General features: G+C 40.6%; 1 protein-coding gene across 1 annotated transcript in view; it reads right to left on the bottom strand.

The window, feature by feature from the left end:
* The window catches only part of SLC35A1 (solute carrier family 35 member A1), a 32,081-nt gene that overhangs the window by 1,195 nt on the left and 17,899 nt on the right, over nt 1-12,987 (bottom strand). The window contains exons 5-7 of the mRNA XM_008687433.2: nt 4,168-4,234; nt 1,980-2,156; nt 1,403-1,537 (exon numbers count right to left, since the gene is read on the bottom strand). Of these exons, the coding sequence (XP_008685655.1) occupies nt 1,403-1,537; nt 1,980-2,156; nt 4,168-4,234 (379 nt within the window). The remainder of the gene's footprint in view (nt 1-1,402; nt 1,538-1,979; nt 2,157-4,167; nt 4,235-12,987) is intronic.

The following is a 12,987-nucleotide window of genomic DNA, read 5'->3' as shown; positions in this document are numbered from 1 at the left end:
AGTGTCAAAACTGTATATTCTGTTCAAAACTGAACTGTATTCTATATAGAGTACATCACAATCTCATTAGCTTTATTAAAAAAAAAAAAAAAAGCACTCAGAAATGACATCAAGCTGTGATTTTTAGTTCAGTCCTAACTAGAGAAGACTAGGTTTGCCTTCAAAAAAGGGGAGTAAATTAAATCTAAATAGAAAACTAGAAGACTGCTAAGATGTTCTAATTAATTTCTTTGACCATCAGTAAGGACACTGACCAAAAGTATTTTTTACTGCTCCCAAGTATTGCTTAGGAGCAAAGGCATAAGGATTTGTTGAGCTAAGGAAGGATCAGAACTACAATTAAAAGTTCACTCAATTCAGGTAAGAAATACATCTAAGAGAGGACCTATAAATACTGATACTGAAATGGTAAGTGGTTGGCCTCATACAGAAGACTTCCTGTGTGCTAGGCACTATTCTGAGCATTCACCTGAATCAACCCTAGCAGATGGGTGATACTGTTAGTCCCATTTTGCAGATGAAGAAACTAAGACACAGGTTAAGTAATTTCCCCAAGGCTGCACCACTAATAAATGGTACATGCAGGACTTAAACCATACTATAAAATGGTTTTTTAAGATTACAGGCTTGGCATTCTTCTATTTGTATTTATAACCAGAGTCAGTTTTAAAATCAAACATAAATATAGGTCAGGTCTCTTACTTAATGTCATTATTTAACAGACTGAGGTATAACTGATCAGTAAAGAAAATGACTGTTAGGGCAGCATGAAATGTTAAGTCGACATCACTGCTCAAATAATTCAGAAGCCAACTTAATGCTACGTGCGGGCTAAGGGAATATGTATTAGAAGGACTAGCATAGTGAGGGTGCCAGAATGCCAGCTATGGTAATGAAATTTGTATTAATTACATATTAAATGAAACAAAGATATCTTTAATTTAGATTTGGATTTTGCTTCAAAACCAAAGCCCAAAAGTTAGGAATTTTCTGTTCTTTCCTCATAGAAAGCCTTGTTTAGGGAATGATTCCTTTTAGCAATGTAATTAAAATAAAGTCCTTGTATTCATTTCCCTGCATACCTAACCACACTATATTCACCCAGAAGTAAGAACTACTCAGTTGTCTTGTATCTCAAACCTGGGGGATGGGGAGGTCCTGACTACAAAAGAGCTTATCAGTAGCCCTCTCACTTCAGTAGAACCAGCACCCCCAGCATAGAGCTCTAGGACCACTGCGACCACGTCAGTACTGCTGAACCACATCCCATACAACTATAAACTAACGAAACAAGGAATTTTGGTAAACACTAGGACCAGCTGCCATATTTAAGAACAGATTAAATGAATCAAGTGGGAAGCTCTTCTATGTTAAAAACTTAAAAATACAAACGAAGACATACTTATCTGTAACCCAAACAGCATCACTGAAGCAATGGTAGAAAGGACAATGGCGGCTGCCGCAGAAAAGCCCTTCATGATGTTGTCTGTGTACTTGACCACAACAGAAGTGTACAGGCCTCCAACACTTGCAAGAACTTGTATATACAAAGAAATAAAATCTTAACACTCAAACAATGAAACATTCTATGATGGTAAAGCAATTTTCACCCCCAGAGACGCCATACTAATTTACCTAGGAAAATACTATTTTCCTTACAAGTAGCCATCTGAGAGAGTTTGTACTAAAATCGAATAATAGTTCCTACAAAACAACATTGTTTTTCACATGCCCAGAGAGCTATGTGGTCTACTACTAAATTGTACACATTTATTGCTAACACATTAAATACTTTTGATTGTGAAAGGCAAAATTGCTTTGGGATAGCTATGCCACAAAAGTCATCAATAAAACCAAAATTACATTTTCAAACTGGTGTTCACAGTATCAAAGGAACAATTTCAAAATGCTATAAAGGCTTAAAACAGACAACTTTTTTTTAAAAGACTATCCAGAACTTTTAATTCCTGGATACTTACAAATGACAAACCAGACATGATATGTGTAACCATAGAAAAATCCTTTTTCATTAACTTCAGGTCCATCTGACAAGTAGACGCCAACTAATGTCACAACAATCCCTGATAGATACATCTGAATGTTTCTCACCCAAAGGGAAGTGTCTGAACTCTTTAAAACTTTTTCAAAATATACTCCTGGAAAAAAAATTAGATACGCAAATATGAAAGATACTATTAAAAATTAATTTAAAATGCCTTTCATTTAGAACGCTAACAGAACAGTAACAGGTAGGATAATATAAAGTATGTGATTCAGGGAACAAACACATTTTACATCAAATGCACATTTATTTTTTGGTTGTGACACGTAGCACATAAAACATTATCAACATGTATTTTTATAGAGCATATAAAATTAATAACAAAGAGGGAACTTTCCAACCCACATTTAACAGGAGACTCGTAAATTATTTTTAAGAACAGTTTCTGCCTTTATTGTAGCAGTAAGATAGATCACAGAAGCGCTCTGTTAATGCCAATAATAGAGTTCCTTTGGTCAGCTGGAAAACTATACTATTAGAGTCAATTACCTTAATCATATCCCTGTAATATCTGCCTAGTAATGAAAACTCCCAGCTCTGCAAAATAACCTATATAATCACCACTTGGGATTTTTTCAGAATAACACAACCAAAATAAAATTTAAATAGAACTTGCTGAGTGAAGTCATTTTCCTTTAGAGTTCCACAAGCCAAGTTCATACATGATGTCAGAAGGACCATAAGTTAACTCCCTCACTAAGTAATACATTTGGGGTATACATACATTTTCTTGGGGTTGAGGGCCCATAGTCTTTTTCGGATACTCCAAAAGAGCAAATGACTCCTCACCACATACACCCAAAATCACATAGCACTGCTTTAAGATTTATACTTAAAATGAATACATGTATACAAGGACATCAGAGATTTTCATTATAAACACCAAGTTAATTACAGATTTAGAAACTGCCATTCAAATACTAATCAACTAAAAATTCTAATGAAAAACAAGATTGTTCTTGGTGAGTGTGTGTTAGAAAAAGAGAATGGGAACAAACGTAATGGCTCTTCCTATTCCCATTTTTTAATATTCTTCCTGGGAAAACCACTCAACTATTAGGTGCCCAGTTACTCCAAGCATAAAGGGATATTAAACCACCCACCATTTCCTAAATTGTGTACTGAGAGGTTGAACTAAATAGAATGCTGGACATAAACACTTAATTATTCAAAATGGTGCTAAAAGTCTAGTAGCATATTTTTTGGGTAACTCAGTTCTTGTTTCTAATTTGCTGGTTCCTAGAATAAAAATTTAGCATGATGCTATCATTAAGTATATTCCCAAGTTTAGATTTTCCCCTTATCAAACATTTTTTTACAAGCAATAATTCACTTCCATATTATATCAGCCTCCTTTCCTAGTCAAAAGGAAGAAGAATCCTAACTCTTGAAATAACACGAAGATAACAAACATAGCTATAACTAATACACTTTTATTAAAAAGAACTTTCAGGTTCTTCTCTGTTGGAACTATTTCTAAAACACATGTTGCACTTAACATTCATACCTTGTCTCACACATACAACTCTAGACTTCCATGTTTATTTGATGTTAGTGACTTTGGTTCTCATCCCTCCCTTTTTGGCTGTTACTTCTATGTGTTAACTTTTCTGAGGTGCTCTCCACCCCACCCCCCTTTTCTCCCTACTCCATAATTCCTAATCTGTTAAAGCAGAGGAAGAACTTGAGGTTAACAGGGAAAAACAGATAATGAGCTGGTAACTTACACCCTAAAGCATCAGAATCTCCCCTGAAGGTAGTGTCACTTCCAGAAAAATGGAAAGAGGTACTCAGGCTTTCTAACTGCTAACTTCCTCCATTTTCGGAAGTCTTCGTTCATTTACTTTGGGTTCTTAGGTGGACTGAGGATGGTAAGCATGATGTATGTTCTTACATAACCGCAAGTATGAATAAGGACTGAGGTCTGAACTGAATTAAACAATGCCATCCATCCATTTACTGAAAATACAGCTGACACAAAACTATAGGAAAATAAACCTTACTGGGAATAAAACTGTTACAATGAAATAAGATAAACTAGATCCCTATTTAGAGTTTAATATTTTCTAAAAATTTTAAAGAATAAAATGATGTGTTTGATTTACCTGCAAATCCTGAGCACAATACAGCAATAGCAACAGCGCCAAACCCTAACCAGGGATTCTGTTCCACCTGCAATAATAATGCTTTGAAAGTTACTAGTGACTCACAAATAGAATTCATCCAAGAGAGCAAACAAAGGACTACAAAAATCTGTGTTATGGTTCTCTGGAAAGGACGGCCACATCAGACACAGCTATCCTATAGAATAAGGTAGAAACAAACAAGAGGCCATCCCAGAGATTAACCAAAGCATTTAAGTTACAAAATGTATCCCTCAAATTGCAGCCATAGTGAATGCTTACCAGAACATGTGTGCCTATTTCCTAACAGTGGGTACCCTAGCACAGTATTTTACGTTGTCAGCCTGCCTCTTAATTTTAACTTCTGCCACCACCCTAACTCAGGGCCCTGATAGCATCAATAATGGAAATGTTAAGAGTTTAACTCATTTATTCCCTAACACCTGTAAGACGATACAATGACTTTTAAGCTTTCCTACTTTACTGAATTTTTACCAAATATTAATACCTTACTTGCTATGTACTAGACATATTTCTTATATACTAAATGAATAAAAATGAAGGTGATACACAACTCTGGTTCTTAAGTAGTTCATGGATAGGAGAGAGTGACAGGTGTATATAATCATAATTCTGTGCTAGAAGATGCATGTATATGTGCCCTATTGTTTCAACTTTATCTCCTCTTTCTTCCCTAAACTAATCAAGGAGTTTTCATCAGTCTTTCCTCAGAGATAAATACTATCTCAATGGTAACAGTGAAACTAAAGAGTTGAGACACATTTCAAAATAAAAGTATTGCTTATTGTTAAATGAGAAAGCCTGGTGTAGGTGATTGCAGCTGTTATTGCTACTATTGATTACTAGCAAAATGCTAGAACAGATGACTTAACTTAAAAAGTTTAATGGGGGCGCTTGGGTGGCTCAGTCAGTTAAGCTCTTGATTTCGGCTCAGATCATGATCTCAGGGTGGTGAGATCGAGCCCCGCGTCTGGCTTCACACTGGGCATGAAGCCTACTTAAGATTCTCTCTCTCTCTGTCTCTCTGCACCCCACCGCATGCGCACGCACTCTCTAAAAAGATAAATCAACAAAAATGTAATGGTCATCACTGGAACACAGTATGGCTTCCCTAAGAATGAGACAAACCAAATTTCCTTCTGAAGGGATTCCTGGTTAGCATTAAGTGATGAGGGGAATTCCATAAAGACACTGTTTTGCAAGAAATTTGAAGGTTTGCATAGTATTTTTGTGAACAAGACAAATGTAGTGAGAATAGCAGTACAATTCTATCATAGCTAAGTGAATTCTCATACAGCAAAGTGCTAATGGAATAAAATCAAGCTAGACCCAACAACCAATACCAGCTTACCAGGCATATGAATGAGCTCCCTTAGTAACATCCACCAGGCCCACTCAGGTCTCAGCTGACTGCAGCCCTAGCCAATATCTTGATGGCAACCTTTAAGGGGCCTCAAGCCAGAACAGCCTAACTAAGACACCCTCAAATTCCTGGCAGATCCATAAAAACTATGAGAGAGAAGGTTTAGTAAGCAAGAGGGGAAAAAAAAGTCCAGCTAAAGAGAGATTTAGAAGTATAGCCACAGGGGGAGAGTTAAGATGGCGGAGGAGTAGGGGACCCCCTTTTCAGCTGGTCCCGAGTCGAGCTTGATAGGTACCAGACCAGCCTAAATAACCACGGAATCAGCCTGAGACGCAGGAAGATACATCTGGATCTCTACAAATGAACATCTCCAGCGCTGAGTATTGAGGTACGAAGAGGGGGAGCCCTGAAACCGTGCACAGATATCGGAATATAATTGGAAGGGGGAGGGAGCCGCCGCGTTCGGGTGCCGGAAAGCAGTAGGCACCTGCACGTGAGAGCGGGCGGACTCATGGACGGCATCCGGGAGAGAGCGGACTGAGACCGGTGAGCTGGGAGCGCGCGCCACCAGGCATCTCGCGGAACACCGGAATCCCGGTGCGCTCACTGGATCCAGACTGAGACCGGGAGCTCCCGGAGAGCGCGCGGGGCGGCTGGCGGGCCACCTGCACGGGGAAGCGGGCGGACTCGCGGTCGGCACCCGCAAAACAGCTGGGAGCACGCGCCACCAGGCTTCTCACGGAACTCCGGAATCCGGTGTGCTCACTGCATCCAGACTGAGACCGGGAGATCCGGGAGCGCGCGCGGGGCGGCTGGCGGCATTAGAAACACAAAGGACAGAGACGCGCCGGCCCTGGAAGTGAGGGCTGGGGCGCCGAGGGTGTGGGCGCACACATCCCGGGACACTGCAAGGTTGAGCAGCACCAACAGAAACGGAGTTAAAGTGGCCCACAGAACATTAGTATTGAAGAACGGGCCGCAATCCCTCTGTTCTGTGACAGAGGCTGAGTCGGCCTCTGCTGCTCTCTCAGAAGAGGCACAGCAGACCGCCAAGGAAAGCAGCCAGAGAACAAAAGCCTGGAAATACCGGCTCAGAGAGTGCCCATCCCCATCCCCTCACAGGGGGACACGGAGACTCTACCCAAACAGGGGTTGCCTAGGTATCCGCGTGGCAACCCTCCCAGAACATAGAAGGCAGGCTGAGAAATCAAAGAAGCCCACAACCCGGGCGCCTGGGTGGGCGCAGTCATTGGCGCCTGTGCCCGGCTTAGGGTATGTGATCCCTGCGTTCCGGAAAGGAGTCCTCATCGGGCTCCCTCTCTGCTGGGAAACCTGCTTCTTCCTCTCCCACTCCCCTGCTTCTGTTCCGTTCTTGCCATCTTGTCTCCTCTCAGATAAATAAATAAATAAAATCTTTAAAAAAGCCCACACTCCTAAGATCCCTATAAAACAAGGGCACGGCTGGGACCCAGTCAATAATTTGGGCTCTGGACAACCCCGCCAACCTCTCCTCATCAGAATGACAAGAAGGAGAAGCCCCCCCAGCAAGAAAAGACAGTGGCGACCTGTGGCCTCTGCCACAGAAATAATGAATATGGATGTAGCAAATTATCAGAAGTGGAGATTCCAAGGTAACGATGCTCAAAATGATGAGTAGAATTGAAAAAAGTGGTAACAAAAAGGTTACTTTGAGGAATATAGAGATCCCTAAGGACAGAAAATAAGTGAATCTGTGTAGAGTAAAAATTCTATGGGCAAATGCAGGCAAAACTAGAGCTCTGACGGCCAGGGTCACAGAAGCAGAGAGCAGGTTAGTAAGGTGGAGGATGGGTTTAATAGAGGGAAAAATGAAAATAGAAGATGGTCTTAAAATCCACGTGTACGAATGTAGGTTATGAAGAGGAGATTACTGACTCAATGAAGCGATCCAATGTTAGAATCATCAGCATCCCGAGTGGGAGAAAAACAGGGTCTAGAAGAGATATTTGAACAAATTGTAGCTACAAAACTTACCTATTAATCTAGTGAGGGAAACAAACATTCGTGTCCAAGAGGCAGAAGGACCCTCCCAAGCTCAGCCACGACAGAGCCTCGCCACGTCACGTCATAGTGCATTTACATGAAATATTAAGATCCAAGGATACAGTATTGAAGCGGCCAGGGCAAAATTTCTCACGTGCCAAGCCGGTATCAAGTTCGATCAGACCTGTCTACACAGACCTGGATGAGCGAAAGGGTTGGGAGCAATGACAAAAGCTCTTTCAAGAAAACATGCTAGGCCCGGATCCTTTATCCAGGCAGAGGCTGTCATTCAGAATTGATGGAAATAAAGACTGTTCAGAGATGCGCGTCACCTAACCAATTTAAAACACACAAAACCAGCTAAGGAGTATGCGGGGGTTTAACCCAATAAGAGCCCCAGGGACTTACGAATGAAAGTCACGCCATCAACACAAAAAGGAGCTTTACTGGCAACATGGCATCATTAAAATCATATCTCTCATTACTCAGTCTTATGTGAATATAAAATTCTCCCATAAGCGCCACAGGTTGCAGATTGGATAAAAATAAGCTGACATCATCATTGCTGTCTACAAGAGACTCATTTGAGACCAAAGATGCATTCCAGGATTGGAGTAAGGAGGGTTACATCTTTATCTCAAAACTGGCGGACCTCAAAGAAAGGAGTGAGTCCAAGGTCTCATATCAGATAAACTGGATTTTTAACTACACGACTATAGTTAAAAATGTACAGAAGGGCACTATATTATCTTAAAAGGAAATATTCAACAAGTGGATATGACAATTATAAATATATATGCTCCCAACAGGGACAGCCATAGATACACCAAGCCAACTCAGCCAAGAATAAAAGAGGCGAAGATAAATACATTACAGTAGAGGGACCTCACACTCCCTCTCAGAAATAGACAGAACACCTGCACCAAACTAAGCAAAGAATCAAGAGGCTTTTGAATACCATACTCGATGAGTTGGACCTCATAGATATATGAACCACTACCCCCAGAACCAAGAATAGTATTCTATTACCAATGCCAGGAACATTCTAAGAATAGACCATGTTCTACTGGACTACAACTACGGTCTCAACGTATCCAAAAGACGAAAAAAATTATCCCCTGCACTATTCTCGAACCAACATCATGAAACTGGAACTTCAACCACAAGGAAATTTGGAAACTCAAACACTGCGAGACTACGAACCATGCCTGCTCAAGGAATGGCTGGAATAAACCAGGACATCAAAATCAAATTACACTATTATTTGGAGACCAATGGAAGGCTGGAAGCAATATCAAAACATCCACCATGGGATATGCAAAGGCATGATCTAAGAGGAAATACACCATGCATCAGCCCTCACTCAAAAGAATGAAAAATCTAAAATAGTTTTATATTCTCCCTCAAGAAGCTGGAACAGCATAGCAGAGGGACAGGCTAATCGAACGAGAAGCGTTGACCAAAATTGGAGCTGAAATCAATCAAGCAGAAACCAGAATACATGGTAGAGCAGATCACTGGACCCCTAGAAGCTGGTTTGTTGAGGAGAATCAGCATAAGAATGACAGACCACTGGCAGCACTTAGCCAAAAGAAAGAGAAAGGCCCAGTTATTAAAATTATGTGAATGAGAAAAGGGGATCAGGCGAACACCGATTGAAATGTGGAGGATTATAGAAATTTAATCAACAGCTATATGCCCAATAAAGCTAAGCAATCTCGGAAGAGAGATGGAATTGTCCGAAAGCCTATAACCTACCAAGATTCCAAAATGGAAGAAATTGATTTCTTAACGGCAGTAGATAATTATGAAGAAATTGAGTCAGTGATAAACCAACCTTCCAAATAACAAAACTCCAGGCGGACGGTTTTCCCAGGAGTTCTACAAACATCAAAGAAGAACGTAATACCTATTCTTCTAAGTTATTTCAAAAATAGAAACGAAAGCTCGACTCATTCTATGAGGCCAATATTACCTTGAGTCCCCAACCAAGGCACAAGACCTCAAAGGGAGAATTACAGGACCGATTCCCCTAATGGAGATAATGGAGCCTTCAATCCTCACAACAAGATAACTTGCTATGCAATCCAACAGTTCAGTTAAAGGATTTCGACAAGATCAAGGTGGGGTTTGCACGCCAAGGATGCAAGCGTGGTTCAATGTTTGCGAAATCAATCGGCGTGATACATCATATCACAGGAAAGCTTTCAGGAACCTTATCCTCTCCTCAATATCCGAAAGCGGCTTTTGATAAAATACAGCATCCTGCTTATGGGATTAACGGCCCAGAGAGTGTAGGACCAGAAGTGCATTTCTCAATCTACATAAAAGCCGATCTATGAAAAGCTACCAAATATTATTCTCAATGGGGAAAAGACTGGAACGCACCACGTGAATCAGGCAGCTCGAAACAAGGATGTTTCCATCCTTGGCTATACGCCATTCAGAATTGCACATGAGCATGAGTCTAGAAGTACAACATGCGAAGCAGCAGCAAATCTCATCTGCCGACAAAATGGGCCAAAGTATCTCATAATGGGGAAGAACAAAGAGTCCATCCAGAACACTTAACTTATCAAAGGCATCCAATAAGAAGTTATGAACGTGCATTAACGTGGCGGGAACAAAAATCAATGCTAAAATCAGTTAAGAATGCATTTCTACCGACGAAATAAGAGACTGAAGAAGAGAGTAAGAGTCCGTCAATTAATGCACCTATAAAACCATCAGTTACCTTGAATTAACAATCGGAGACTCTCGAAAAGACCATATTCAAAACATATCACTGCCGAAAGACATTGAGGGAGACGCTAAAAGATGGAAAGATAGTTCAAGCTCATGGATCGGAAGGGAGTAAGCTATGGTTAAAGTATTAGTCCATACTAGCAGAGCAATACCTTTACAATGTATCCCGAGTCAAATACACAGGACACCAAAAGATTGGAAAAAACAGTCCTATAATTGTATAAACGAAGAAAGAGGTCCCGAATCTAAGAACTGTTGAAAAAGAACAAAAAGCTGGGGGACATCTACCAATGCCGGATTCAAGCTATTACTACAAAGCTGCGAATGTCCAAACAAAGCTGGTAACATGTGGCACTAAAACAGACGCAGACAATGGACAGAATAGAGACCAGAAGTATGGACCTGCTCTTAGACAACTAATATTTGTGAAAGCAGGAAAAAACATCCGATGTGGAAAAAGACAGTCCTCTTCAATAATGAATTGCGAAGGGATGGTGACGCGTTGCAAAGAGTAACTTGACCACCTCACACATTACACAAAATAATCTCCAGGCTGGACTGAAGGACCTCGTGTGGGACAGAATCATCAAAATTCTAGGGAGAACATGCAGACCCAGCCTACCTTGACATGGCTCCGAAACTCACCAAACACCCTTTTTTAACGACACATCTAAAGCAAGAAACAAAGTACAAATGAATTTATGGGACTTCATCACAGATAAAAGTTTCGCACATCAGCAAGGAGACAGTCGAAAAACTAAGAGAGGCAGCGACAGTGGGAGAGAAAGATATTTCATGACCTAAAGATAAAGGACTAGTGTATCAAGATCTACAAAGAACTTTATGCACTCTACGAAAACAAATAATCAAAAATGGGTAAGAAGATTATGAGAGCGACACTCAGATGAACGACTACAAATGGCTCTATCAGACAGGCATAAAAAATGTTCAAAATCATCAGCCTCAGAAGTAGAAATTCAAGTAAACCACCCAGTTAGAATGGAAAAATAGAGAAACAAGGCGAGAAGACAACGAGTGTTGGAGAGGGTGTTGGAGAGAAGGGGATCCCTCCCTCACACGTTGTTTGCTGGGAATAAAGTTGGTAATTATATCTGGAAAACAGTGCTTCGGAGGTCCCTAAAAAGGATTAAAAATTTCAGGCTACCCTATGAGTCCAGGCCATTCCATAATTTTGCAGGTGGCCCATTAAGAAATAACAGGCGTAGTAAGAGAGGGCATATACTTTGTCATACAGCATGTCGCACAATCGTGAAATGGAAAACGCGGAGTCCTTCAAGCAGTGAACTGGATTAAGAAGTTGTGGTCTAGCTATCTAATGGAATATTACTTCAAGCTACATCAGAAAAGCAAGGTTCTCACATTTGCTACTAACAGAATGGGACACTTGGAGGATAATGCTCAGTGAAATAAATTCAAGCAGAGAAAGACAGTTATCATATGATTTCTCTCATCTATGGAACATAAGAACTAGGATGATTGGTAGGGGAAGAAAGGGATAAAGAAAGGGGGGGTAATCAGAAGGGGGAATGAAACATGAGAGACTATGGACTATGAGAAACAAACTGAGGACTTCAGAGGGGAGGGGGGTGGGGGAATGGGATAGACCGGTGATGGGTAGTAAGGAGGGCACATATTGCATGGTGCACTGGGTGTTATACACAACTAATGAATCATCGAGCCTTACACTGGAAACCGGGGATGTACTGTATGGTGACTAACATAATATAATAAAAAATCATTATAAAAAAAAATAAAATAAAATAAAAAAAAAAAAGAAGTATAGCCACAGAACTCTCGTCCTGTCCTAAATTTTCAGTGAAGACCCAAAGACATACGTGTCAAATCTGTAGAACACATAATACCCAAAAACCTAATAATGGATAATAAGGTCTGGAAAGACCTCAAAGGCCTGAACAATGAACCAAAGCTAACAAGATACACTTAAAAAATATACTGCATTTTGGTTTAGTAGAAGCCCACTGCACATAACACGTTAGCGATATAAATTCTATGTATGTGAAACAACTTTGTGTATAATCAGTTATAGAATGGCTATCCTCCCCCCAAAACTTACAGGCTAATTTAACAAGTCTCTAGTATTCAGAACAAAGGAGGTAATTCACAAGTTATACCTCACGCTGCTCAGTCAACATCTAGAGACAGTGGGAAGTTTTAAGACTACTGAGGAATAATCAATGAATGCATCTAGAAGAGAAATATACGGCAGTATTGGGGCAATCCAGGAATCAAGAAATCTTTAGGAACTATATTAAAGAAAAAAACAGGCGCCTGGGTGGCTCAGTCAGTCGAGCGTCAGACTCCCTGCTCATTGGGGAGTCTGCTTCTCCCTCTGCCCCTACTCGTGCTTTCTCTCTCAAATAAATAAACGGGAGGGAGGAAGGAACAAACAGTGCTGTCTTGATGGGGAGGAAAGAAAGACTTGGATGGTGGTGGTGCGACACTGTCCTCAAACATTCAAAGGATCATCATGTGGAGTTAGTAGGGATTTGAATTATTCTGACAAGAACAAAAAACAACAAGAGGCAGTTACAAGAAGCTGCACTTGGCTTAAAATATGAAAGAACTTTCTATAGTGGCCCAAAAGTAGGAAAGGTGCCCTATACTCTGCT

The sequence above is a fragment of the Ursus maritimus genome, unplaced genomic scaffold (genome assembly GCF_017311325.1).
Source record: "Ursus maritimus isolate PB19 unplaced genomic scaffold, ASM1731132v1 scaffold_13, whole genome shotgun sequence".
NCBI classification, from domain to species: domain Eukaryota; kingdom Metazoa; phylum Chordata; class Mammalia; order Carnivora; family Ursidae; genus Ursus; species Ursus maritimus.
Note: the sequence above shows the minus strand (reverse complement) of the source record. Positions and strands in the feature narration are given on the sequence as shown.